At 45.4% G+C, this 22,917-nt stretch overlaps 2 protein-coding genes across 2 annotated transcripts in view; one reads left to right on the top strand and one right to left on the bottom strand.

Moving 5' to 3' along the window:
* The window catches only part of USP39 (ubiquitin specific peptidase 39), a 34,597-nt gene extending 19,593 nt beyond the window's left edge, over window positions 1–15,004 (bottom strand). The window contains exons 1-8 of the mRNA XM_087436477.1: window positions 14,698–15,004; window positions 11,902–11,971; window positions 10,291–10,385; window positions 8,750–8,886; window positions 7,361–7,513; window positions 3,686–3,911; window positions 2,055–2,132; window positions 311–378 (exon numbers count right to left, since the gene is read on the bottom strand). Coding sequence (XP_087292603.1) covers window positions 311–378; window positions 2,055–2,132; window positions 3,686–3,911; window positions 7,361–7,513; window positions 8,750–8,886; window positions 10,291–10,385; window positions 11,902–11,971; window positions 14,698–14,965 — 1,095 coding nt within the window. The 5' untranslated portion in view covers window positions 14,966–15,004. The remainder of the gene's footprint in view (window positions 1–310; window positions 379–2,054; window positions 2,133–3,685; window positions 3,912–7,360; window positions 7,514–8,749; window positions 8,887–10,290; window positions 10,386–11,901; window positions 11,972–14,697) is intronic.
* Window positions 15,005–16,616: 1,612 nt separating this feature from the next.
* Window positions 16,617–22,139, top strand: C11H2orf68 (chromosome 11 C2orf68 homolog). Its single transcript, XM_004437218.3, has 4 exons — window positions 16,617–16,834; window positions 16,912–17,030; window positions 17,938–18,089; window positions 18,436–22,139. Exons 1-4 carry the CDS (start codon window positions 16,728–16,730, stop codon window positions 18,556–18,558), a joined length of 501 nt encoding a protein of 166 aa, XP_004437275.1. The 5' UTR covers window positions 16,617–16,727; the 3' UTR covers window positions 18,559–22,139.
* Window positions 22,140–22,917: the final 778 nt, after the last annotated feature.

Genomic DNA, 22,917 nt, shown 5'->3' on the forward strand with positions numbered 1-22,917 from the left:
AGGTGTGTAGTAGGCTATACCATCCAAGTTTGTGTAAGTACACTCTATGATGTTCACACAATGACAAAATAGCCTAACAACACATTTCTCAAAACATATCCCCATCCTTAAGTGACGTATGACTATATATCCAACCACTAACTTCCAAACTGGTGTGATGGAAACCTGAGGGAACCGTCACTTGGCAGGTGTTTTGCAGACCCTCCTCCTGGGTAAAGAGGCCTTGTCAGTTCTCTAAGCATCTCTTTGTCAACCCTAAATCCCCTCAGGCAATATAAACCAGTCCACGACTCAGGTTCAATCCACTCACCAGATCAGGATGAGGAAGCTTTTTAGTGAAGATCCTCATGGACCCCTGGAAAACGTCAGTCACAATAGCTGTACAAACAGAAGTCAAAATGCAAAATCTGTCAGGTTGGAAAGCATTTCCAAAATATACTCCTAACTTCTAAATTTCTGAAATAAACTAGCATCTTCCAGCATAAGACGCAAAGTTCTCAAGGCCAACCCGGTGGTGCAGCAGTTAAATGCGTGCGCTACGCTGCGGTGGCCCGGGGTTCACAGGTTCAGATCCCAGGCGCGGAGCAACCCACTGCTTGTCAGGCCATGCCGTGGCGGCGTCCCATATAAAGTGGAGGAAGATGGGCACAGATGTTAGTTCAGGGCCGGTCTTCCTCAGCAAAAAGAGGAGGATTGACATCATATGTTAGCTCAGGGCTGATCTTCCTCACAGGAAAAAAAAGAGACGCAAAGTTCTCACTAAATAGAGAAGTACCTTTGTAATGTATACCACCATGGTACCTTTATAATTATTTGTGTAAATAATTATTTTATGTCTGTCTTCTACACAAGATGCTCTCCGACCCTCCAGCACAGGGCCTGGCCCATTAAGAGAAAAATAAAATGCATTTGAAATAAATGAATGATTTACAGAGGCTGGAGATTTATGAATCACAAAAAATTCATAAGCAAAACAAGATATAGCCAAGGAACTTCCCATAACCACAGGCTCCCGGCAAAGGGAAACAGTGTCCACCCTGCGTTGGACATAAAAGGAAAATGACAGACTAAGGGATGGAGCAGAACAGAACCACAGCAATGAGACAGAAAGCACAACAGGGTTCCAGAATGCTGACAAGACACAATGTAGAGACCTCAGAGGGTATGCACAGGTTGAAGAGACCTGGTAGAGGGAACAGGGCCATCTAGTAGAAAGAGCAGCAGGCCACAATCCCACATCAAGAAACACCAACACTATCAGAACACAGAAAGAAGACAAGGAAAAACTGCATTAGGTCTTCAAAATTATTCACCTATCTCAGCAGTCTCTAAGATAATAGTTATTTTTGGCATTCATGAAAAATGTCTAACTACTGCTAAGCCAACACGGATGCTAAGACATAGGGACTCAAAGTCTGAGAATCTGTATGGAGGACAGCCTGATTTTTCCAAGCATAGGCTCAGGGCAAGAAACTAGCTTTTAGTCTACGGTACCAGCCCATTTATAAGCCAGGCAACCCACCCACTGAGTCCTCCTCACATTAACTCTTGCACAGCCAGACAAGCAGTCTACAGCATGCTGCCCAGCCGCTCAGTGTGAAACTGGGTCAGGATTTCTAGAGCACAATTACATCCATTTCCACTTATTAAAAATGCCATCGTGGGGCCGGGCCAGTGGCGCAGTGGTTAAGTGTGTGTGCTCCGCTGCAGCGGCCCAGGGTTCACAGGTTCAGATCCCGGGTGCGCACCAAAGCACCGCTTGTCAAGCTGTGCTGTGGTGGCATCCCACATAAAGTAGAGGAAGGCGGGCACGGACGCTAGCCCCGGGCCAATCTTCTTCAGCAAAAAGAGGAGGATTGGCAACAGATGTTAGCTCAGGGCTAATCTTCCTCACCAAAAAAAAAAAAAAAAAAGGCAGAGGGGCCTACTCAGGAACAAAATCTAGCCCATGTATACAGATACTACCCTAACACAAAAAGAGACACAGTTAAGAAGAAAAGGATGGAAAGTTGCAAAATGTTTTTTAAAGGAAGCAGACAAAAAACATGACTTACTCTTCTTTTTCTTCTTTGTGCCCCCCAGAGCTGAGTGCAGGGCATTTAGAAACCAGGACAGAAAGTCGACTCCATCCCCTGGGAAAGGAAGGGTGGCACATGTTGAAGTTGGGAGGCAGTATGATAACCCCAAACATGCGCTGGTTGGCATGACTCCACATTCCTGGTTTTCCTCCTTCCTCTCAGGCCATGCCATCCCGTCCCCCGAGTATCCTCTTCTATCTGGCCATTAAATGTTGGCATTCCTCAACGACAAGCTCTTACATCTTCCAATCTTTATTCTCTCCCTAGGCTCTCTAATCCAACCAGGACCTTCAATTATCATCTCTACTCCAAATCTGTATCTCTCTGCCCATCAAAGGCCATTACTGAACATCCCCTCTAAGTCATTCCTCAGCCAGAATAATGTTTTAAAATATAAATCTGATGTCATATTTGTCACAGGATATAATCAGGATGTCACATCAGGACATAATCCAAGTTCCTTACAGTAGCTTATAGACCCAACAATCTGGTCCCTCCCTCTCAACCTCCACCTCTGCTCTCATCACTGTCCTCTGGAATCTAAGGCTCCAGCTACTTGCAGTCTTCTGTCTGTGCCAGGCATCTCCATGCTTCTGTCAGCAGTGTCCTCTCCACCTGCAAGGCCCACCCCCAGCCTGTCTCCCCCTCTACCTAAAACTCAGGCGTCTCTCCCTCCACTCTGACCCCGGCCTACCTCCCACATGTTCAACTGGGGGTCCTTGCTCCATGGTCCCCCCCATAGCATACGTTGCTTCCTCGATCACAGCACTTAACACCCTATAATAACCTTTTTACATGACTGTCTTCCCCACTAGAATGGCAGCTCCTGGAAGCATGTTTCTTATTCCTGCAGCTGCAAAACCTAGCACCATGAGTGAGTGTTGAATAAACTGACATGGATGCTAGAGGATATTATATGAGATACAGGTACTAAGAGCTACAGAGTGTCCACTTTACGCACATGGCAACAACTAATTGGGTCTGGAGGGATGAAAACAGTCAAAATAGTTCATCAGAATATTCTAGTCTGGGCCAGCCCAGTGGTATAGTAGTTAAATCCACACACTCCACTTCAGTGGCCCAGGGTTCACAGGTTCAGATCCCAGGCACGGACCTACACACTGCTCATCAAGCCATGCTGTGGCGGCATCCCATATAAAGTAGAGGAAGACTGGCACAGATATTAGCCCAGGGCAAATCTTCCTCAGCAAAAAAGAGAAGGATTGGCAACAGATGTTAGCTCAGGGCTAATGTTCCTCACCAAAAAAAAAAAAGAATATTCTAGTCTGCGACCTGAAAAAATGAGAAGCAAAGGTGGTAGCTGCTTAATAAGGGTTAGTGGGGTTAGTACCTTTCCCAGCATCCTGGTTTCCTTCTAGGCCATGCAGTTTAGTTTACCAAATAAGACAGACTTTCTATTCAGCTAAAATCTCTTGGGACTCTGAGCAGGGCAGGCTGATGAAATAAGAGTGAGGAACCTAACCAGGATATTCACTGGACACTCACTCTGGCTACTACAATTTTTGCTGCAAAATGGACGTAAATTTGTTCATCAAACTAGTTTTGTTTGCCCTCAAGTAACAGAACATGAATGACTTGTTCCTTACCCTGCTTGGTGATCTGAAAAGTCTTCTTGCTGCAAAGGACAACAGCCTGAAGCATCTCATGGGGAGAGACATGTGCCTTGAAATTTCGAGGGTTCCAGAGCTTTCTCATCAGCTCTCCAAAACGCTGAACCAACAAGAACATGATATCCCCCGGAGGACGCTTGATGTTCTTATAATTGTCTTCTTCCAGGAAGTAGTTCCGGAGAGGAGGAACATTAGACAGAGCCTGAAAGTCGAACATTCTGATTAATCCCAAGCCCTTCTGCAGGACCCCTGGGAGCCAAGCTCTTCCAACTAACATTCTTCTAACAGAACTGCGCCTATGATGCCTCAAAGAACCAGAAGTAAATGGACTCCTGGATAATCCCACCCAGAGTTCACAAGAGAGAAACATCCTTCGTATTGGATGTTTCATACAAAGTCCAGTTCTGCAGACAATTTGCTGACATGGATATGACAAAGGAGTTTCAAAGAAAAGGTATTCAAATCCCTATCTGCTGACCAACTTATTTAACGATGTCCTTTGTTCACTCTAATTAGGCCTGTGACTACATTTGGTTTCATAAGAAATTGAAGGCTAGAAACCCAAATACTCTTTCATCATCCTCGATTTGGCTGGAGCAAAGATAACCACCTAGAGACCCCAGTTCCCCCATCTCTCAAATGCACATTAAAATAATATGAAAATCATCGTAATAAAATTTGGTGTTTTCACCAAATGTGGTACTGAGAATGTGGTAATAAAACCACAGAACTGTATATAAATATGACTGTACTCTATTATGATGGAAAATGGTCAAAAGGTTTAAGCAAACAGAAATAAATTTTACCTCATTAAGCAAAAAGATAAAACCCAACCACGTTGGATCAGGAAGGAATACACGCTCATGAGTCTGAGGTACAAAACTGGGAGGGAGACCACAGAATAGACACTAAATAAACACACAGTCTCCCCACAGGTCTTTCCTGATGGGTTCACGAATCCTCACCTGTGCTGTGCTTACTATAAGCACAACTTGCTTTGACAAGGTGATCCACTTAGAAGGAGGATACAAGGTTTCTGCTAAATACAATAAACCCAGGAGGCTCGGGGGATGACAACTCAGGATGCAGGGAGCACCAAAACCATTAGAGGTGATTAGGAAAACCCCTAAAAGCTTAGCTCAGCTAAATAAACAAGAACTTCCTGCTTAGAGAATAATTACTAAAAAAAAGAGTTACTCTCAAAAGGAGAAGAGTATGGATAAAGTTTACCCTAACTCTCAGCTATCCCCGCTGTGGAGAGAGGCTACTCCCTGGCTTCACAATATAAATAATAGTAAAGCATCCTTGGAGAGAAATTATCCAGCCTCCAGATGGAGTACTCGGTCCATTCAACCCTATTTTAGTGGAAACCTCATCACAGAAGTTTTGTTCATCCTCTTATTTTTATAAATAAAGAGAACTTCCTATGGAAACTAAAACCCACCACAAAGCCAAGACTAACTGCCCTGACCATGTTCAAATCCTATCTGCCCACCTGTAACAGTCTTCACAAAGCCTTGAGAGGCTGTAAGAGGAACAGTAGGCAAGTCTCTCTCCACCTAAGAATCTGACCTTTCCTGGAAGACTAGGCATGACACCAATGGCAGACACCAAAACTAAGAGACATAATTTTACAAATTTGTTACCCTATTCTTCATGCAAAAATACCAAAACAAAGTTTAAAGGTCAAACAATAACTAGGAGGAAATATCCGCAACATATACAACAGAAAAAGGCTAATAAGTGATTTATTTCTTAAAGCTCAGTAAAATGAACCAATAGAAAAATGAGCACATAAGGCTCAACAACTCATGAAAAACTATTCAGTAATTAACTTTAGAAGTGAATTAAAAAAGGTAAGTTAAAATGGAGATAACCTATCAAAACGGAAAAAATTGTTTTCAATGGTAACAGTGACAATGCAAGATGAAGAACATTCTTGTGTTGTCAGTGGGTTTGCAAGTTGCTACAAACTCCCTACAGCCTTGAATCTAGGTCCTAGATGCATTAATACAAGAAGTGATGGTTAAATAAATTACAATTTATCAACAAAATGGAATAACATGTAATAATTAAGGATGCTGCACAAAAATATTTGACTTCATAATATGCTTTTAAGTTAGAAAAAATATAAAGATACATATATATACTATAATGCTTCACAGATAAAAAATATATAATTATGCATATTTTCAAAGTCCAGGAAAGCGCCAGCCCAATGGCACAGCAGTTAAGTTCGTGTGTTCCATTTCAGCGGCCCAGGGTTCACCGGTTCAGATCCTGGGGACGGACCTACTCACGGCTTATCAAGCCACGCTGAGGCAACGTCCCACATAGAGAAACTACAAGGATGTGCAACTATGACATACAACCACCTACTGGGCCTTTGGGGGGAAAAAAGGAGGAAGATTGGCAACAGACGTTAGTTCAGGGCCAATCTTCCTCAAAAAAAAAAAAAAAAAAAGTCCAGGAAAGAAATGTAACAAAATGTAAAAGTGTTGCAAAAAATGCAGGACTATACACAGAAGGATAGTCACTGCAACACTGGTCAAAGGAAAAAAAGTGAGACAAGTTAAATTTTATCTATCAATCGGGGAATGGCAAAATAAATCACAATATTGCCACTTAACAGAATATTATGTATGTGTGTATATGTGTTCAGAAAAAAATTCTGGTGATCTATATATACTGTTAACCACCCCAGGACAGAGTACTAGGAAGGGAAAGGAAGGAAGCTTTCACTTTATATATCTTTCTTTGCCCCCAATAAGCCTCGTTTATGTTTATAAATTTTTTTGTTTATAATTTTTTAAAACCAATTTTTTTAATTGAGTTATAATTGACTATAACATTATTTTCAGGTGTACACATAGTTATTCAATATTTGTACACATTAAAATCAACCTTTTTCGGGTGAAGTAGGATTGTTAATTTTCTTATTTATGCTTACCAACATTTTCTAATTTTTCTACAACATGCACATATTATTCACGTAATTTTAAAAAAAACAAAACAGGGCTGGCCCCGTGGCTTAGTGGTTAAATGCGCGCGCTCCGCTGCTGGCGGCCTGGGTTCGGATCCCAGGCGCACACCGACACACTGCTTCTCCGGCCATGCTGAGGCCGCGTCCCACATACAGCAACTAGAAGGATGCGCAACTATGACATACAACTATCTACTGGGGCTTTGGGGGAAAAATAAATAAATAAATAAAAACAATCAAAAATAGGACAACTTTGGTTTTCTGCCTTTCCCACCTCAGGGCTTAAGCACAGGGGCAGGAATGAGATATTGGATAGCCAGCACAATGAACATCCGCACCTCAAAAAAAAAAAATGCATCATCTAGCATATGTAAATGTTTCGTATTTGGTACTGCCAGGCCACGTGCAGATTCTATCCTTCATTCTCTGGAAGCTCCAGATGCCATGAGCCCAGAGGGTGGAAAAGGCCTCATTTGGCAGCAGCCCCTTGAGTAGACATAAGAATGTTCTGCTTGGTACAGAACAAAAACTCAAGTAGAGTCCCCAGCAAGGCTTGGTGTCTGGGGACCATTAGACCACACTCTGCCAGAAGGCAGTAATTTCTTAGCCAATCTTCACAGTATTCCCAGGTTACCCCCTCTCCCTCACTGTTCCCATCTTGAGCCTACCTGAAGGACAGCGTTGGCATAGTCGTTGGCCTTTATGTTATTCAGTCCCACAATACCTGGCAGGTAAGTGGTGCCATCATATGCCCTAGACAATTTGGCCTGTTTGTCCAAGTTTGCAATCTGCTGCTTGGTGAAAGTGGGTTTCAACACATACTGCAAAGCAAAAGAAAATTCTAAGTTGTCTTAGGGGGGTAAACAGTTCATAAGATATATCTGCAACAGCAACTTCTGCTAAAAACAAAAAACACTTTGGTCGTGAACGTCTCACCATACACACAAAAGGGCTCCCAACAACAGATATCAAAACCAAGGTAATTTAGGGGAGGTCCTCTCCACATTACTAATGTAGAAGGGGATGTCTGTATTTAACCCCAAATCACTAAATCCCAGGTCTTTCCTCAGACCTCAGGTCTAGCCAACTCCATGATAAACGACTGTCAGAAACTGCAGGACACTCAAATCTCTGCAGGCAGCAGGGGTCTGAATCTCGGGTGGGACCTCACACAGAGCCAGTACATGGACCCAGCACAGGAGCAGGAGCGCCTCCTCACCTGTGTGCAGGACTGAGAGCTCATGGCTCCCGGTGGTTGGAGGGGCAGGATTAGGACCTTCCCAGCCCTAGAGCTATGAGGGCTATCACGTCACGAGCTGGACAGAAGTTACCACTAACTCTCTTTGAAACCTTGAATTTACTTCAGTGTCTCCCTCTGTAAATACTGTCCATAACTACTTTAAACTCAATTATTAATAGGCCTATAAAACTTATAAAAACAGCATAAGCGGCATTTCAAAAACTCTGAATATCAAGCTTTCCTTAAAAAAAAAACAGAGCATTCAGCACTATGAATGCACAGTCACATGCTAAAAAAGAAAATAATAATCAACAGTTCCAACATTAATTGAAGCCTAAGAGGATTTTCCATGCTCTACACTTAAGTACAGTGATTCCTGGCACAGGTCACAACCCGGAGCCCACAGATAGGATGTGTTGACCATTCTGGCCGTATCAGGTCAAAAGCAGCCAGGAACTGCTTTGCAACCTGGTATCCCCTCTCCTACGCCAGGCCCAATTCACAACCCTACTCCAAAGTGTGGAAGGATAATTTATTTCACAAAAATGCTTTCACACTGATTAGAAAGTAGCCACATTTCTTCAGCCCTAACCCTCAACACTAAAAGCAGAAATGACAGCTAGATTGCAGACCACAGGCTGCAATTATGAATCCTGACCTTCTTACTCGGTTTCCCTGGTTCATCCCAAAGGGAAAGAAGCCTCTCCAAGCCCAAGGGACTGAGATTCTTCCCTGACCTTAGGTGACAGAGATCCCCAGGAGCCCTGGGATGGCTCCCAAAAGAACTGGTTCCAAACCAGCCCTCTTGCACACACACCGTGATATCCTCCAGTGAGGAATCGATGATCTCATAGTTGTCTGGAAGGCAATAAAACTTGAGAGTGTGGAGGTTGAGGAAGACATGATGGCTAAACTGGACGCTGTGAATATATGCGTGAGACTTCAAACCCCGGCCTGTAGGGAAGGATGAAAGGCTGTAAGAGAAGCGCAGATTCCAGAAAGGCACAAATCAGGTTTGATTCTTTCATTATTCTGAACTGGAACATGTTAATATCAGTAAAAACAAAGTACTAGGCCATCCATGAAATGAATCTCCTACATGAACTTCTCTCATCACAAAAGTTAGCAAGAAAGAATACCACATTAGTTACTTTATTCCCTAGATGGCATAAGACATTGGTTGGGGAAACTAATTTCATATACATGAATATGAAATATATACATGTGTATGTACATATATGAGCTAGTTTCATATATTAGCACAAATCAGGAGTATCTATGTATATATTATATATAATACATGCACATACATACATCGATATGCACACATACACATATACATATCACAGTCTATCACCACTCAGTCCTGAATTTCCAACTGCCCACATTCAAGACGATCCTGCACCTACATACCTTTGTTCATGCTGCCACTCCTTTCTACAATCTCTCTCCCTTAACCCATTCAAACTCTGGATGTCCTGCCAGTTCGAGTCCCATCTGCACGTCCTCTATGATCTCAACACAAACACTCCAGCTAACATTGATCTTTGCATATTTCAACTCCTACTGCCCCTATTTATACTCAGCGCCATACAGTCTAGCAGTAATCTTTATGGTCCATAGAGTTTGCTGATTGTTTTATGTGTTAACCTTGACTATTTATAAGCTCCTTATAAGAACAAGGAAAGTAGTTTATATTTCTTTTAAATCCTCCGCTATACTATGTACACAGCATTTGCTTGGTCTGAATGAACTGAAATAATAAATTTCCAGAAAAGAACAGAATAAAAAAGTCTTTAGAGTAAAAGGATTCTCAGAAAAAGACAGACGTATAGAAAACATTAGAGATTCAAAAACCCAGAGTCTTTGAGATCTCCTACACAGTCTTTTACATAACTTCTCTTTCATGTGCATTCAGGTTCTGACCAATCAGAGAACCTTCTGTTGGTTTTCTAAGAGTATTCCAATTTCCTGGGAACAAACATAGGGATTATTAGACACGACTCCTGACAGCAGCTTACTTTCTTTAAAAAAAACTCTCGGGGGCTGGCCGGGTGGCGCAAGCGGTTAAGTGCACACGCTCCGCTGCGGCAGCCCAGGGTTTGCAGGTTCGGATCCCAGGCGCGCACCGACGCACCACTTGTCAGGCCGTGCTGTGGTGGCGTCCCATATAAAGTGGAGGAAGATGGGCATGGATGTTAGTCCAGGGCCAGTCTTCCTCAGCAAAAAGAGGAGGATTGGCAGACGTTAGCTCAGGGCCGATCTTCCTCACAAAAAAAAAAAAAAAAAACTCTCTAGAGCAAACTTGTGGCTAGCACTGAAAATCTAGCAAGTTTATAATGCATAACATTTATTTACCCTGAAAGTACTTGCCACACACCAGACAGGCATATGCATTGATATGCGAGAGGGAGATGGAGCACAGTTTCTCAAAGTCAAAGTCCAGCACACTCCTAAGAGAACCAAACAAAAGAAAGAACAATTAATAGGGAGGGATGTCTAGGAAAGCACCCAAGTGAAACAATGCTGACTCCGTGTTCCACAATGTCACACAGCATCCTTCAGAGAATACTTCAACAACCATTAACTATTCCTCACTAGACATTTAATATAGCACCTGAATATATAGCACATGCTGAATAATATAGCACATGAAAGCCCAAAGCAGGGCCGGCCCTGTGGCTTGGTGGGTAAGTGCGCGCGCTGCGATGCTGGTGGCCCGGGTTCGGATCCCGGGTGCGCATCGAGGCACCGCTTCTCCGTTCATCCTGAGGCCGAGTCCCACATACAGCAACTAGAAGGATGTGCAGCTACGACATACAACTATCCACTGGGGCTTTGGGGGTAAAAAATAAAATAAATAAAAAAAAAAAAAAAAAAAAGAAAGCCCAAAGCAGTGTCAAGACGTCTCCACCAGACACACAATGGCAATTGTGTGACCCTCTTTCTTTTTAGTATTTACAACCAGTTGAGAACCTTCCACTGCAGTCACTTTCTCTGGAGGGATAGGTACAAGTAGGACTAAAGTAACAGGGCCCCAACAGCATTCCAGACTAAAAGACTGGGGCTGGAAGAACATAAAAAGAGTGAATAAACTGTTTTATAAAAGAAAAATTTATTTTTGTCTATAAAAATAAATGGGAAGACTGAAGAATTTTAGGGGAATACTTACCAATAGATCTATTTATTCAAGTGCAAAGTAATGGTATATGAGTACTGGGCAGGTTAAGGTTACCTCCACTGAATCCAGGTGATAAAGGGATTTCCTCTCAAATGTTAACTCTAACTAACTGGTGATGGTCCTGGTAAAGCTGCACTGTCCATTAAATGGGCCACTAGTCACATGTGGCTATAAGTATTTAAATTTAAAACAAAATTTAAAATTCAGTCCTTGTTCAAGCCACATTTCAAGTGCTCACTAACCACAAGTGGCTTGTGCCTACCACAACGGACAGCCCTTATAAAGAGCAATTCCATTACTGCAAAAAGTTCTATTAGACAGTGCTACCCTAGAGCATAAGTTGAAAAGCATCCTAAGATGCCATCTGGGATTAGAGAAAAGAACACCAGGATGAGGTAACTACCTCTGCTTTAGGTCACATTTTTGTATGTTTTTCTCTCTGTTGAATTCCAGCCGTCTAGAGTAATACCTAGCACATAGTGAGTGCTCAATAAATATTTAAATTTGCTATTATCCTTTTAAGAACGCTATGTATTCCATTATCCCAACATACAAATTCAAAATGAGCTAAAAGCTCTTTACGTATGTGCCAACCATTAAAAAAACTCCCTCTGACACTTTAAATTGAAAGGCAAAGATTAATAAACATTGCAAGAAGCACAATTTTCTGGGCAGAAAGCTTTAAAAGGGATAAAATCTGTGAACATTGTGCTCAATGTACAGTCCAAAGAACTTTCTGCACAGATTCCACGGTTTTTTGCTGCCCTTGGCATCCTTGTCCTACTGACCTGTTAATGGTATCCAGGTACGGGCAGTGGCGGCTCCTCCGGTCTTCGGAATCCACGCGGCCATTCTTTGCTGAAAGGAAAATCATCACAGGCTGTGAAAATGTGAAACTCACACTCAGGGTCAACTACTAGTACAAACAAAGAAACGTAGAAGTGGGAAAAACTAATCAAGATGAGCTCCTATAAAGGTGGCCTGGCAACACCAAAAAAAAGCCCACCAATAGAACAAGCCACAAACTCTAAGAATATATGTGAAACACATATAACCAACAAAGGATTCATTTGCAGATTACATAAATAAATCTGGTGAAGCAATAAGAAAAAGACAAACAGCCCAATAGAAAATGATGAATACAGCCCACAAAGATGCTCAACCTCATCAATATTCAAGAAAATGCAAATTTCCTTGCACAGTGATGTACCACTTCACACCTACCAGAGAGGGAAAAAAAAATCTGAAAATTCCAAGTGAATATGTGGAGCAATGAGAATGCTCATGTACAGCTGGTGGGAGTATAAACTTGGAAAATAGTACAGCAGAATCAAAGCTGAAAATATGCAGACCCTCTGACCCAGCAATCTCTCTTCTATTTATATACCCTAGAGAAATTTTTGCACATGTGCACCAAGAGTGCTTTACTAAAAAATATTTATAGCAGCAATACGTGAAAGGGCCCAAACTGGAAACAACCCAAATGTCTGCCACAAATAAAATGGAGAAATAGATTTTGGTGTATCATTAATGGAACACTATGTAGCCATGAATATCCACCTGGATGAACCTCACAAATATGCCTAGTTAAAAAAAAAAAAGGCAAATCAGAAGACTACATACAATACGACTCCATTTATATCAAATACAAAATAAAACAGTGTAACTTAAGGATACATATATGAAATAAAACTATAAATAAAAGTAGAAATGATTAGAAAAAAATTCAGAACAGTGATTACCTAAGCAAGGAAGGAAGGCAAGCACAACTGGGAAGGGGCCTATGGGAGCTTCTAAGGTACTGACTCTGTACCACTTCTTAGGCTGAACAGTGTTAGGAGGCAATTCTCCATGGGTTTCCCATGTTTCTGTACATATTGTGACCAGAGGCACTGACTGTCTCCAGACTATCTTGTCAAGGATGTCTGTATAGTGAACAGCCTTGGAAGACAGAGATAGTGTCTTCCTACAGAGCAAATGAGAGGCAAACTCACAGCCCATTATAAAAGATTCAGGTTCTCTAAGTTCAGAGTTCCTCTCCTGTAAGGCCACCCATGGTGTGTATGGTTCTCTTCATGTTGTACTGTGGGAACTAACTCGGGAACTGACACCAATGCTATTCTGGTTATTGCTGCAATAAACTGTCTCAGACCCAATAGTCCCATGTCTTACATCAGCATCCACGACACTGTGGCAAGCTAACTTGGTAGTTTCACACAGGGTAAAATCTCAGATCCTTCACAATTCTTGACAAGTGTTAGATGTACATCCACTCTCTTCTTTAAACTGTACTTATACATTATCACATTCAGTATATCTTAGTACCTGCGATCTATTTCACAATAGAAATAAAAGGAAAAAAACAAGACAAGACAGTAACAGCAACTGGGATCCTAGGGTGTCCCAGAGAAAACAATCCTTACCAAAACTATGCAAAATATCTAAGAAACAATTTCTCTACCAAAGAAAGGGAAAACTGAGGCTGCAGAGTATTTAAGTAAAGGAAATCAGAGAATACCCTGAAATTATCAACTAGATTATTCAAAAATATTTATCAAGTACGTTCTATGAGCAAGGTGCTATTCTGGACCCTGAGTGTAATACAAAAATATGTCAAACACAAGACCCTGAGCAAGAAACTTAAGAGCTAATATAAGAGTATAATCATATACAAGTAACCAGGACCAGAGGCAGAATTATAAAGTCTTGGAGAATGAGGACCCCTCCCTCCACAAACCCTGCCCCCAGCAGGTAGCCCAGTGACACGCTCACCTGCTACTTCAATAAGCTCTTGCTAACCCACCAAAAAGCAAGTAGCGAGGAACACGTTCAAGTCAGGAGTTCCAAGTTCAGAGAAGGAAAAGATGTAATTGGTATAAACAGAAAAAGCTTCAGAACTGGTGGAAACCTACTTAATGATTGGTAAGATATCAACAAGTTGGAAAAGCATACACTACAGACAGGGAACCAAGGCTGGGCAAAGAGGTCTCTAGAAATTACCAGGAGAAGCAGAAAAAACCCAGGAAGGAAGCAAAGGATGCAGTCACGGAGGGGAGTGACAGCTTTACTGGCCATTCTTAGAAGGGCTCTCAAAGGTCAAAGGTTCCAGGACTACTTGCACTAATTTACAGACGGACAGATAGGTGAAACCCACGTTCCCAAACCACAGTGACTCAGCCTCAGTGGCAGGACCAGAATCCAGATCTCCTGGCTGCTACAGCCCCGGATAACGGGGCAGTATGTTGCAGGTGCCAGCGTTCAGGCTCTCGACTCTGATCTAATTCCGGAAATTACAGCAGGACTCACTCCCAGATGTTTTGTAAAAACTGAAAAAGGTAACACCTGTAACATAAGTAGCACAGCGCCTGGGCCGAGTTAGGCATTCAATAAAGAGAAGCTGCTACCGTTATTTTTGTTGCTAGAAGTATCAAATTACGGTTATTATTAAAACTAGTACTAGCCTCACTAAAACGCAGTGGAGTCGGGACGCGGACACTGGAGTGTGACCCCCCCCGGGGAGGGAAGCTGTAAAGAGAAAAAGAAGAACGAGACGTGGAGCCCGCGCCCGGCCCGGCCCCGCGCACCTCGCACCTCCCGCTCCGGCTCTGAGTCCTCGTCGGCCTCGCGCTCCCGCTTCACCCGCACCGCCGGGACGACGGGCGCCGGGGCCTCGCGCGCGCTCACCGGCTCGACCTCCCGCTTCACGCGCACCGGGCTGCCCCGGGAGCTCGGCGCTTCGGTCTCCCGCTCCCGATCTCGCTCCCGCTTGACACGACCCGAGCTGCCCCGCGACTCAGACTCCCGCTTCCCGCGGGTGGAACCACGAGACTCCCGCTTGGAGCGGCCAGACATCGCCACCACCCGCCGACGAGCCCAGCGCCGGCGCCAGGCACGCTCGAGTGCGCGGCACGCGGCCAATCAGGAGCGGCGCTGTTATCGAGACCAAGGCTCTCTACGAGTCGCCGATGGGGACAAATTATGTCGCAGGAAATTTCTGAGAAGTACTACGCCCCTTGTGGCCTTTTTGAAGCTGTGTGGGCACCTGACAACGACTTATGGGCCAGTCGTTCTTACTGCCACCTTACCCATAATTTCCGGCTTAAAGAGGCAAGAACCTTTTACTGGCTGCAGAATTTCTGGATAAAAGAAGCTGTCATGGGCCCCAGATTTCTTCAAGATCATTTGTGCCCCGAAACCAGAATTGAGAGATCGTCTCCACAGTCTCTGCGCCTCGGAGACTGACCCTTTCCAGGGGAGAACTAGGCGACATCCCCAAATCATTCCCTTCATGCAGCAACCCAGAGGCTCTAATTCCACATTTGGAGGGTTGTTCTCTGTATCACAGAAAAATGCAAACGTCGGGCAGAGCAGGACTTAACCATGAAGCTAACAAAGCTCAAATCTCAGGGCCTGTTACTTTCACGACCCTTTCCACGGCCCTGAACTACTTTGTACAATTCTACTGAGGTGTGATTGGCATACAATACACTGCACGTTTAAAGTGTGCAATTTGCTAAATACTGATGGATGGATGGATGTATACACTCTGAAACCATGGCCACGATCCAGGTATGAACCTATCCACCAGACCCAAAAGTGTCCTCCTGCCCCGACCATTGATCTGCTTAGTCGCTACAGATTAGTTTGCATTTCCTAGAGTTTTCTATAAATGGAAGCACACACAGCGTGCCCTCTTTTTTGCCTAGCCTCTTTCACTCGGCATATGTGAGACTCATCCACTTTATTGAGTGTTATCAACAGCTCGTTCCTTTTGATTGCTCAGCGATATTCCACTGTGTGGATGTACTAGTTTGTCCCTGTTCTAATCACGAATTCCTAATTTTGTCTTTTTTAAAAGAGGACTCGAAAATCGCACCCGCTCAGACCCTGAAAAGCCCTGGGTCCTCCCGCGGGGACAGTTAAGACGTAGGTCCTGTGGGCCCCGAGGCGGGCTGGGCGGCGGGACCTGGCAGTGCTCGGGCGCTGGGCGTGCTGGGAGGGGCGTCCCCGCCGCCGACAGCGCGGGGCCCCGGGGTGGGCCGGGACTGGGCCCAGAGAGCCTTCGCGGGGCTGTGCGGCCTGGGCGCCACTGTGTGCCCTACCCGAGCACTCGCCTCCTCACAACCTCTTTTGAGGTAGATGCTCTCAGTGCCCCCATTTACAAATAAAGAAACTGAGGCACAGTGGGGTTCAATAGTCAGCCGAGGTCACGCAGCTGGTGATGGAGTTTCACAGCACCCTATCACCAGAAAAAGAACGAGAAGGCTCCACGACGAACGCTGAGTATGCAATGTGTGCTTTATATTTTTCTGAATTTTTGATGTATCAGCCTAAATCCTTGTCTCCCGTTGATAAATGTCACAAAGCAAAGCAAAGCAAAGCCCCGCCCGGTGAGCTGAAGTCGCGCATGCCCCATCCGCCGATCCGCGCCCGGAACTCAGCGCGCGGGGACGCTGGGCTGGGCCGGCCCTTTCCGGGCGGGACGTCAGGGCGCGGGGTCGAGAACCGAGCGAGGGGCTGCGCGGCCTCTTCCGGCGGGACGGCGGCCGTTGGGGCCGTTGGGGCCGTTGAGGCCGTTGAGGCGGCGGCGGCGGCTCTGTGCCCTGGCCCTCAGATGGAAGCGGCGCCGGATCCCGGGCCGCGGCTCTGCTGCAAGCCTGGAGGGCGGCTGGACATGAGTCACGGCTTCGTGCACCATATCCGAAGGAACCAGCTCGCCCGGTACCGCCCCGCCCCGCGCCGCCGCCCCCAGCCTGGCCCGGCCCGGCCGTCCCTGACTCCCGCCCGGCTCCCCGCAGGGACGACTACGACAAGAAGGTGAAGCAGGCGGCCAAGGAGAAGGCGAGGAGGCGGCACACGCCCGCGCCGACGCGGCCCCGCAAGCCCGACCTGCAGGTGTACCTGCCGCGACGCCGAGGTGAGGCCGCCCGCCCCGCCTGCCTGCGCAAGCCCGCGCGCTCTGCCGGCCCGGGCTCTCTGCCCCGACGCACTCCCTTCTCTAGAGGGAAAAACCGCTTCTTATTCCCCGAGGCTCAGTTCGTCTCGTCCCTTTCCGGGAACACCTCGACGCTCCTCAGTCTCCGCTCAGTGATGCTCTCCGCAGAACAGGGAAGGTTTATGGCCCCCACTTAAGCGTCATTGTTATAGGACACAACGGGAAGCCGGCAAGAAGTTGTGTGTCTGCCGGTTTGCCCCACCATGACTATATTTCCGTATTCCCACTACCTCACAGAGAGGAAGCCTGGCATAGTTGTAGGCGACCAGGACATAATTGTGGAATGAAGCCCAAACCCCGTAAATGGCCTTTCTCCCCAGCTTCCCTGCAACCTAGAGATCACAGTAGTTATCATATGGCGCTAAACTTGTTGAGCGTTACTTAAAAGTGCTTTTAGAGCTTATGGACGTTGATCACTTAGTTTTCATAGGACCCCATAAAATGGAAACTGTTACATTTTCTATTTCACAATTAGGAAACAGGCACAGAAAGGTTATGTAACTTGCCCAAGATCTCAGAGCTAGTAAATGGCAGAGCCTGGATTTGAACGCAGGCAGAGCTCTATCCACTTCTCCACTACTTGCCAACTGTATTCACTAGACAAATGTGCATTGTGTCCCTACTGACTGTGCTGGCCCAGGAGCAAGGATACAAGGGTCAATAAAACTCCTGATTGGTGGCACACTTCTCTCTCTCTCTCTCTCACACACACACACACACACGGGTCTGTAAGAGGATTGGGGCTTTCTTTATGTTTTCCTGTCATCTCTGTGGGCAGGGACTCCAGCAGCTTTCCCCTCTTCCCTCTCACTCTGGTTCATCCTTCCAGATATTTCTACCCACCCAAGCAACCCAGACTGTGAGGAGTCCGGTGAAAGCAGCAGTAGTGGCGGCTCCGAGCCAGAGCCTTCTGGCCATCAGCTCTTCTGCTTAGAGTATGAGGCAGACAGCGGAGAGGTCACCTCAGTTATCGTGTATCAGGTATGCCTCATGGAAACAGCTGCAGCCTGAAGGTCCTGGCCCGCGGTAGAAATCACTGCCAGACCCTGAGCCACTGTTTTCCTCAGTGCCAGTGGGAAGTGTCTGCTCCACAAAGGAGCAGAGACTGCAACTCACTCCCATCACACAGTGATTCTCAGTGGGCAACAGGTAGGGCTCTTGGCCCCCAGATGAGAGTCACTATTACAGGGGACACCTGGGAAATGACAGGCACTGGCAAGAAGCCGTGAGTCAAAGGAAATTCTCTGAGAGTGTTCTCTAGGGACAGGGCAGGTCGCCTTTCCAGAAGAGGCCGGGCCCTGAGCTTCCTGACTCTTCCTCCACGTAGGACGATGATCCAGAAAGGGTGAGTGAGGAGGTATCAACACACACGCCTCTGGATCCACCCATGCGAGAGGCCCTCAAGTTGCGTGTCCAGGAGGAGATTGCAAAGCGCCAGAGCCGACACTGACCAGGCTGAAGGCATTCTCTCCAGGCTGGATTCACTGCCCAGGGAGCTCACCCCTAGTTTGGGGGGTACCAGGACCAGTCTGGGCTGATCTTGAGACCCCCTCAGAGCTGCCACATCCACAGGAAAAGGGTGTTGCAGGGACTATGCCTGGCCACCTCCCTTGTAGCTATTCTTGTATGTTGGCCCATTTGACCAGCCTAATAATTCTGGAATTTTTTGAGAATTCTCTTTGGCTAGCTTGGTGTTCTGGAAGCAGAGATTCCAGGGAGAGCTGAGTTTTATGGAGCATTGTGCCAACATGCTGCTTTCTCAGTGAGGTCATATGCCGTGGGACACCTGGCCGCTGCTGCTCCACCCGGCTCCCCGAGCCATGTTTATTTTATGGCTTCTTTCTTCTGTGCTTCTGCTCACTTCTATGTTTCCCTAGTTCTTTTTTTCAGCTCTGTTTCTTTGTTCTTTCCTTTCCCTCCTCTTTTTGTCTCAGAATCCATCAGTTCTACCCCACCCCCCACTTCCCAATATGACTGTGTACCTCCAGCCACTCAGGACTTTGGAGGTAGGGGGTTCTGGGAATCTACCTTTCTCACAAGCTCTCCCACTAATTCTGATACCAATCAAGTGGGAGAGCTTCATTTTTGAGGCGTACTTGCAAGCATGTCTCCCTCCCCTTCCATGGCTTTTGCAAGTTTTTCTCATGCTGATCTGCTGTGCCCTGTCCAAATAAGGAGACCTAGGAAGATGATGCCAGATTTCTTACAGCAAAACCTGCCTTGGTTAGGGCTACAGAACTCCAGCTTTTAACCTCATCCCTAGTTGTGAACAGACCATCCTCTGCTCAGACTAAAGGGAATTATCAAAACAAGCTCAAAACTAACTCTCCAAATGTGATTTAACACTATTGAATATACATACAAGGGAATTCAATATTAGCAGTAATTGCCTATGTGGAGTCTAGTTGCCAAAAAGGAAAAAAAAAGGGGCCCAAACAATGCCCCAGAGAGAGTGCAATGAGCCTCTCTCATTTGCCCTTCCCGTCCCCCATGCTTTCTCCTTTCCTGCCTCTCAAGAGTATACAAACTGAGATCCTTAGAACAAAGATCCCCAGGAATATCACTGCTTTCACCTAAGTGAACATTTTTCCTAGTGCAGAGTTAGGTTAAGGTCTGAGAAGTCTGCAAGACATCCTGCACACTAAAGTTCCAAGCCATTTCAGTTTTCCAGCAAATCGGCCCGACCTCATTGACTTGAACTATAGGGTTTAAGTGAGCCTGTGAGCACTGAGACCTCTTGAAACCAAAGTCCCCCTGCCCCGGGGGTTTCTCCACATCAGGGTCTAAAGATCAGTCTGGCTGTTCCATCTCAGCAGCTTTTCTCTTAAAGGACAGCTGAGGACACTGTTGGTTTGTGCCTTACACTTGAAAATCTACCACCTCAGATATGAGGCAAGGCAGCTACTTAAACTACATCATTAAAATGCAGCAAGTCACTGCTTTGCAGTGCCAGTAGGATGCTGGAAGGTGAGTGAGATGGGTAAGTTAGAAGGGCCTGGCTGTGAAGGCATCCAGGACCAGAGTGCCCCTGACCCACAGAGCTGGCCCAAGGTTAAATGCCTTAAACTTGCCAGTCTTAGACTCAGTTTCCTTTCAAAAGAGAAAAAGTCTGCCCTCTACTTACTCAGAGAAGTGCCTTTTGACTTATAATGTTAACTACCCTCCAGAGCCTTCTGGGTAAAGGAGGCTATGCCATACTTCATCCCCAATCTTCCTGCAGCTCAGAGGACCAGTCATTTTAGTCTTCCAGCTCTTCAACTGATCTTCTGACTTGGACATAGGATTTCACTGGAACTCTCAGGCATCCTAGTCTGGCAATACTTTTTGGGTCCGTCTTCTCACAGCTGGCTGGCCTGTTTCCTGGATTTATTATAGAATTTAGAGACAAGACCAGAAGACAAGGTTGAGGACATGGCACCTGAAACTTTAGTCTCCCTTCCTGTTTTGTGAGAAAGGAAATGTGTGCCTATTGTGTACTTTTATGTGTTTGTCATGTAATCCTCACACTCAGGTAAGAGACTGATGGGAACTCCTTGCTTGTAAACTTTTTTTGTTGAGGCACTTTGCTTATCAGGTGCATATAAAATATTTTCCTCCTAAGAAAGCATTCTAATTCTTAGCTAATTTAGGCAGTATGACTATATAAAGCATTAAGCCTGGTATTTAAATGAGAGGTTGTCCTTTAGAGTAGGAGGCCTGTCGATGACACTGCCATTGCTCCAGGCATGCCTGAAATACTTCTCTGGTGATGGCCCTCAGCCAGTTGACACTCTTAGAGCTCATGCTGATTGCTTATTGCCACCCCTCATCTGGGGTCCAGGATGGTAACTATCCAATTTATTCACCAAACTTGCCTCCAGACATCATCCAGCTGTTTTCAAAAACTGGTGCTTTGCCATCAAGGAGCATGTTCCAGACCATTTCCCGCAGGCTCTAGAGATGTCCCACAGAGGACTCTCCCATGTTGTTTGAGGCAGTGGCAACAGAGTTGGACCAGCTGGAGCTTTCCAGCAGGCTGCTTCAGAATCAACACTCATTTGACTAGATACATTCTTGGCTATCTAAAAAAAAAGTCTGGTAGCCTGATAGACATATCTCATGCCCATCCAAAATGAAGTGTTCTTCGCTTATTGAGGGTAAGCCTTGGATTTTAAGGCTTTGTGTTGCCTGGGCCACAACAGATGGTGGTACAAATAGAAGGAAGCTGGGGTTTGCAGGGGCTTTGGGCTGTGCAAGAGTAAACACTTGAGTTCCAACCAGTTGGCAAGCATGGAAATCTTTGAAGAATGTAATGCAAGAAGAGAAAAGAATGTAAAGGTTTTTGTACTGAGTGAGAATGGGAGCCTGTGGAGCCTGGCCAGCCAGCAGGACCAGTGTGGGCAACAAGAAGTGCTTCTCCCTGTGGACGAGCCTCTGAAAGGGACATTCCTCTCCATGGTCCACTCTGAGGGGCACTGCCTACTAAAGATTAGCCCATGGAGCTAGAAGAAACCCTTTGGGGTAGTATCAAACGTGCTGTGCATTTGACAGGATCCCTGGATGGTAGTGTAGTGGATTCCCGCCTGCTTCACAAATGTAAATGAGGCCTTTGCATATAGAAAGAGGAATGAGGATAGATTACTTTCCTACCTCTGAGCCTTGTTTTGGGAGAATCACCATGGAATCTTGACAGTTATTTGGAACACTTATGCTCCCTCATTGAATTCCTATCCTGTCCCTGAGGAATCTGATGGCCAAGAAGCCATAGGCACCCACCACAAATTTCCTTAGTAGTTGGAGTGATGCTAGAAATGAAAACCTTCCAAGTGAATGGCTCCTCTGCCTTCTCAGAGCCGCCAGAATGAGACACTGGTTGCACTGGTTATCTTGTGATGTTACGTGTATAAAAAGCCATACATTCTGTTTTCTCATTTCCAATGTTTCTGCTGAGTGGATGAATGAAGTGTGCAAATTATTTGAAAATCCTGGAAGGAAGTTACTTTTCAAATACAGTATTCTTTTTAACCAATAAACTTAACTATTTTTACAACACTGTTTTTGCCAAGAGTTGTGAAATCACTTGTGTACATATGAGAAGTGAAGATTAAATGCCTGACCTAAAGTCATTCAGCACTTAAATCTCATCTTTTACTTTGCCTGTTTTAAGAACTGTCCTGGAGCATAACAACTAGACACACGTAGCATTAGAGCTGGAAGAGACTTTTTTTTTTTTTCAATTTTTTTTTTTTTAATTTTAGTTATTTATTTTATTTTTCCCCCAGAGACCCAGTAGATAGTTGTATGTCATAGCTGCACATCCTTCTAGTTGCTGTATGTGGGACGTGGCCTCAGCATGGCCGGAGAGGTAGTGCGTCGGTGCGCGCCCGGGATCGGAACTCGGGCCGCCAGCAGCAGAGCGCGCACACTTAACCGCTAAACCATGGGGCTGGCCCTGGAAGAGAGTTTTAAAGATATATGGTCCTACTTCTTACCTGATATGCAACTCCCCTTACCAACTACCTAGGAAGAGCCCTTCTGTCATAGGGAGCTCTATCTTGGGGTAATTCTATTTGAGAGACTATTCAGATTGTCATATTAAGCCAAAATCTGCCTCGTCACAGTTCTGGAGTGTTTGTCTTACCCCCTACCGTGTTAGAACAGCTAGTTTAGAACCGAAGTAGTCCTCTCAGGCCTTCCCTGTGGTAATGGTTGGAAGGGAACTCAAACCCAGCTCAACAGAATATAGTAAAATTAAGAATCACAAAGCTGGGCCGGCCCTGTGGCTTAGCGGTTAAGTGCGCGCTCTGCTGCTGGCGGCCGGGTTTGGATC

Source organism: Ceratotherium simum, chromosome 11 (genome assembly GCF_057802395.1).
Source record: "Ceratotherium simum simum isolate JZ-2026a chromosome 11, ASM5780239v1, whole genome shotgun sequence".
NCBI classification, from domain to species: domain Eukaryota; kingdom Metazoa; phylum Chordata; class Mammalia; order Perissodactyla; family Rhinocerotidae; genus Ceratotherium; species Ceratotherium simum.

Coding starts and splice junctions, on each gene's coding strand:
- C11H2orf68 (XM_004437218.3), top strand. CDS start 16,728: ATGGAAGCGGCGCCGGATCCCGGGCCGCGGCTCTGCTGCAAGCCTGGA. Junction 16,835..16,911: donor CGAAGGAACCAGCTCGCCCG/GTACCGCCCCGC, acceptor GGCTCCCCGCAG/GGACGACTACGACAAGAAGG. Junction 18,090..18,435: donor CCTCAGTTATCGTGTATCAG/GTATGCCTCATG, acceptor TCCTCCACGTAG/GACGATGATCCAGAAAGGGT.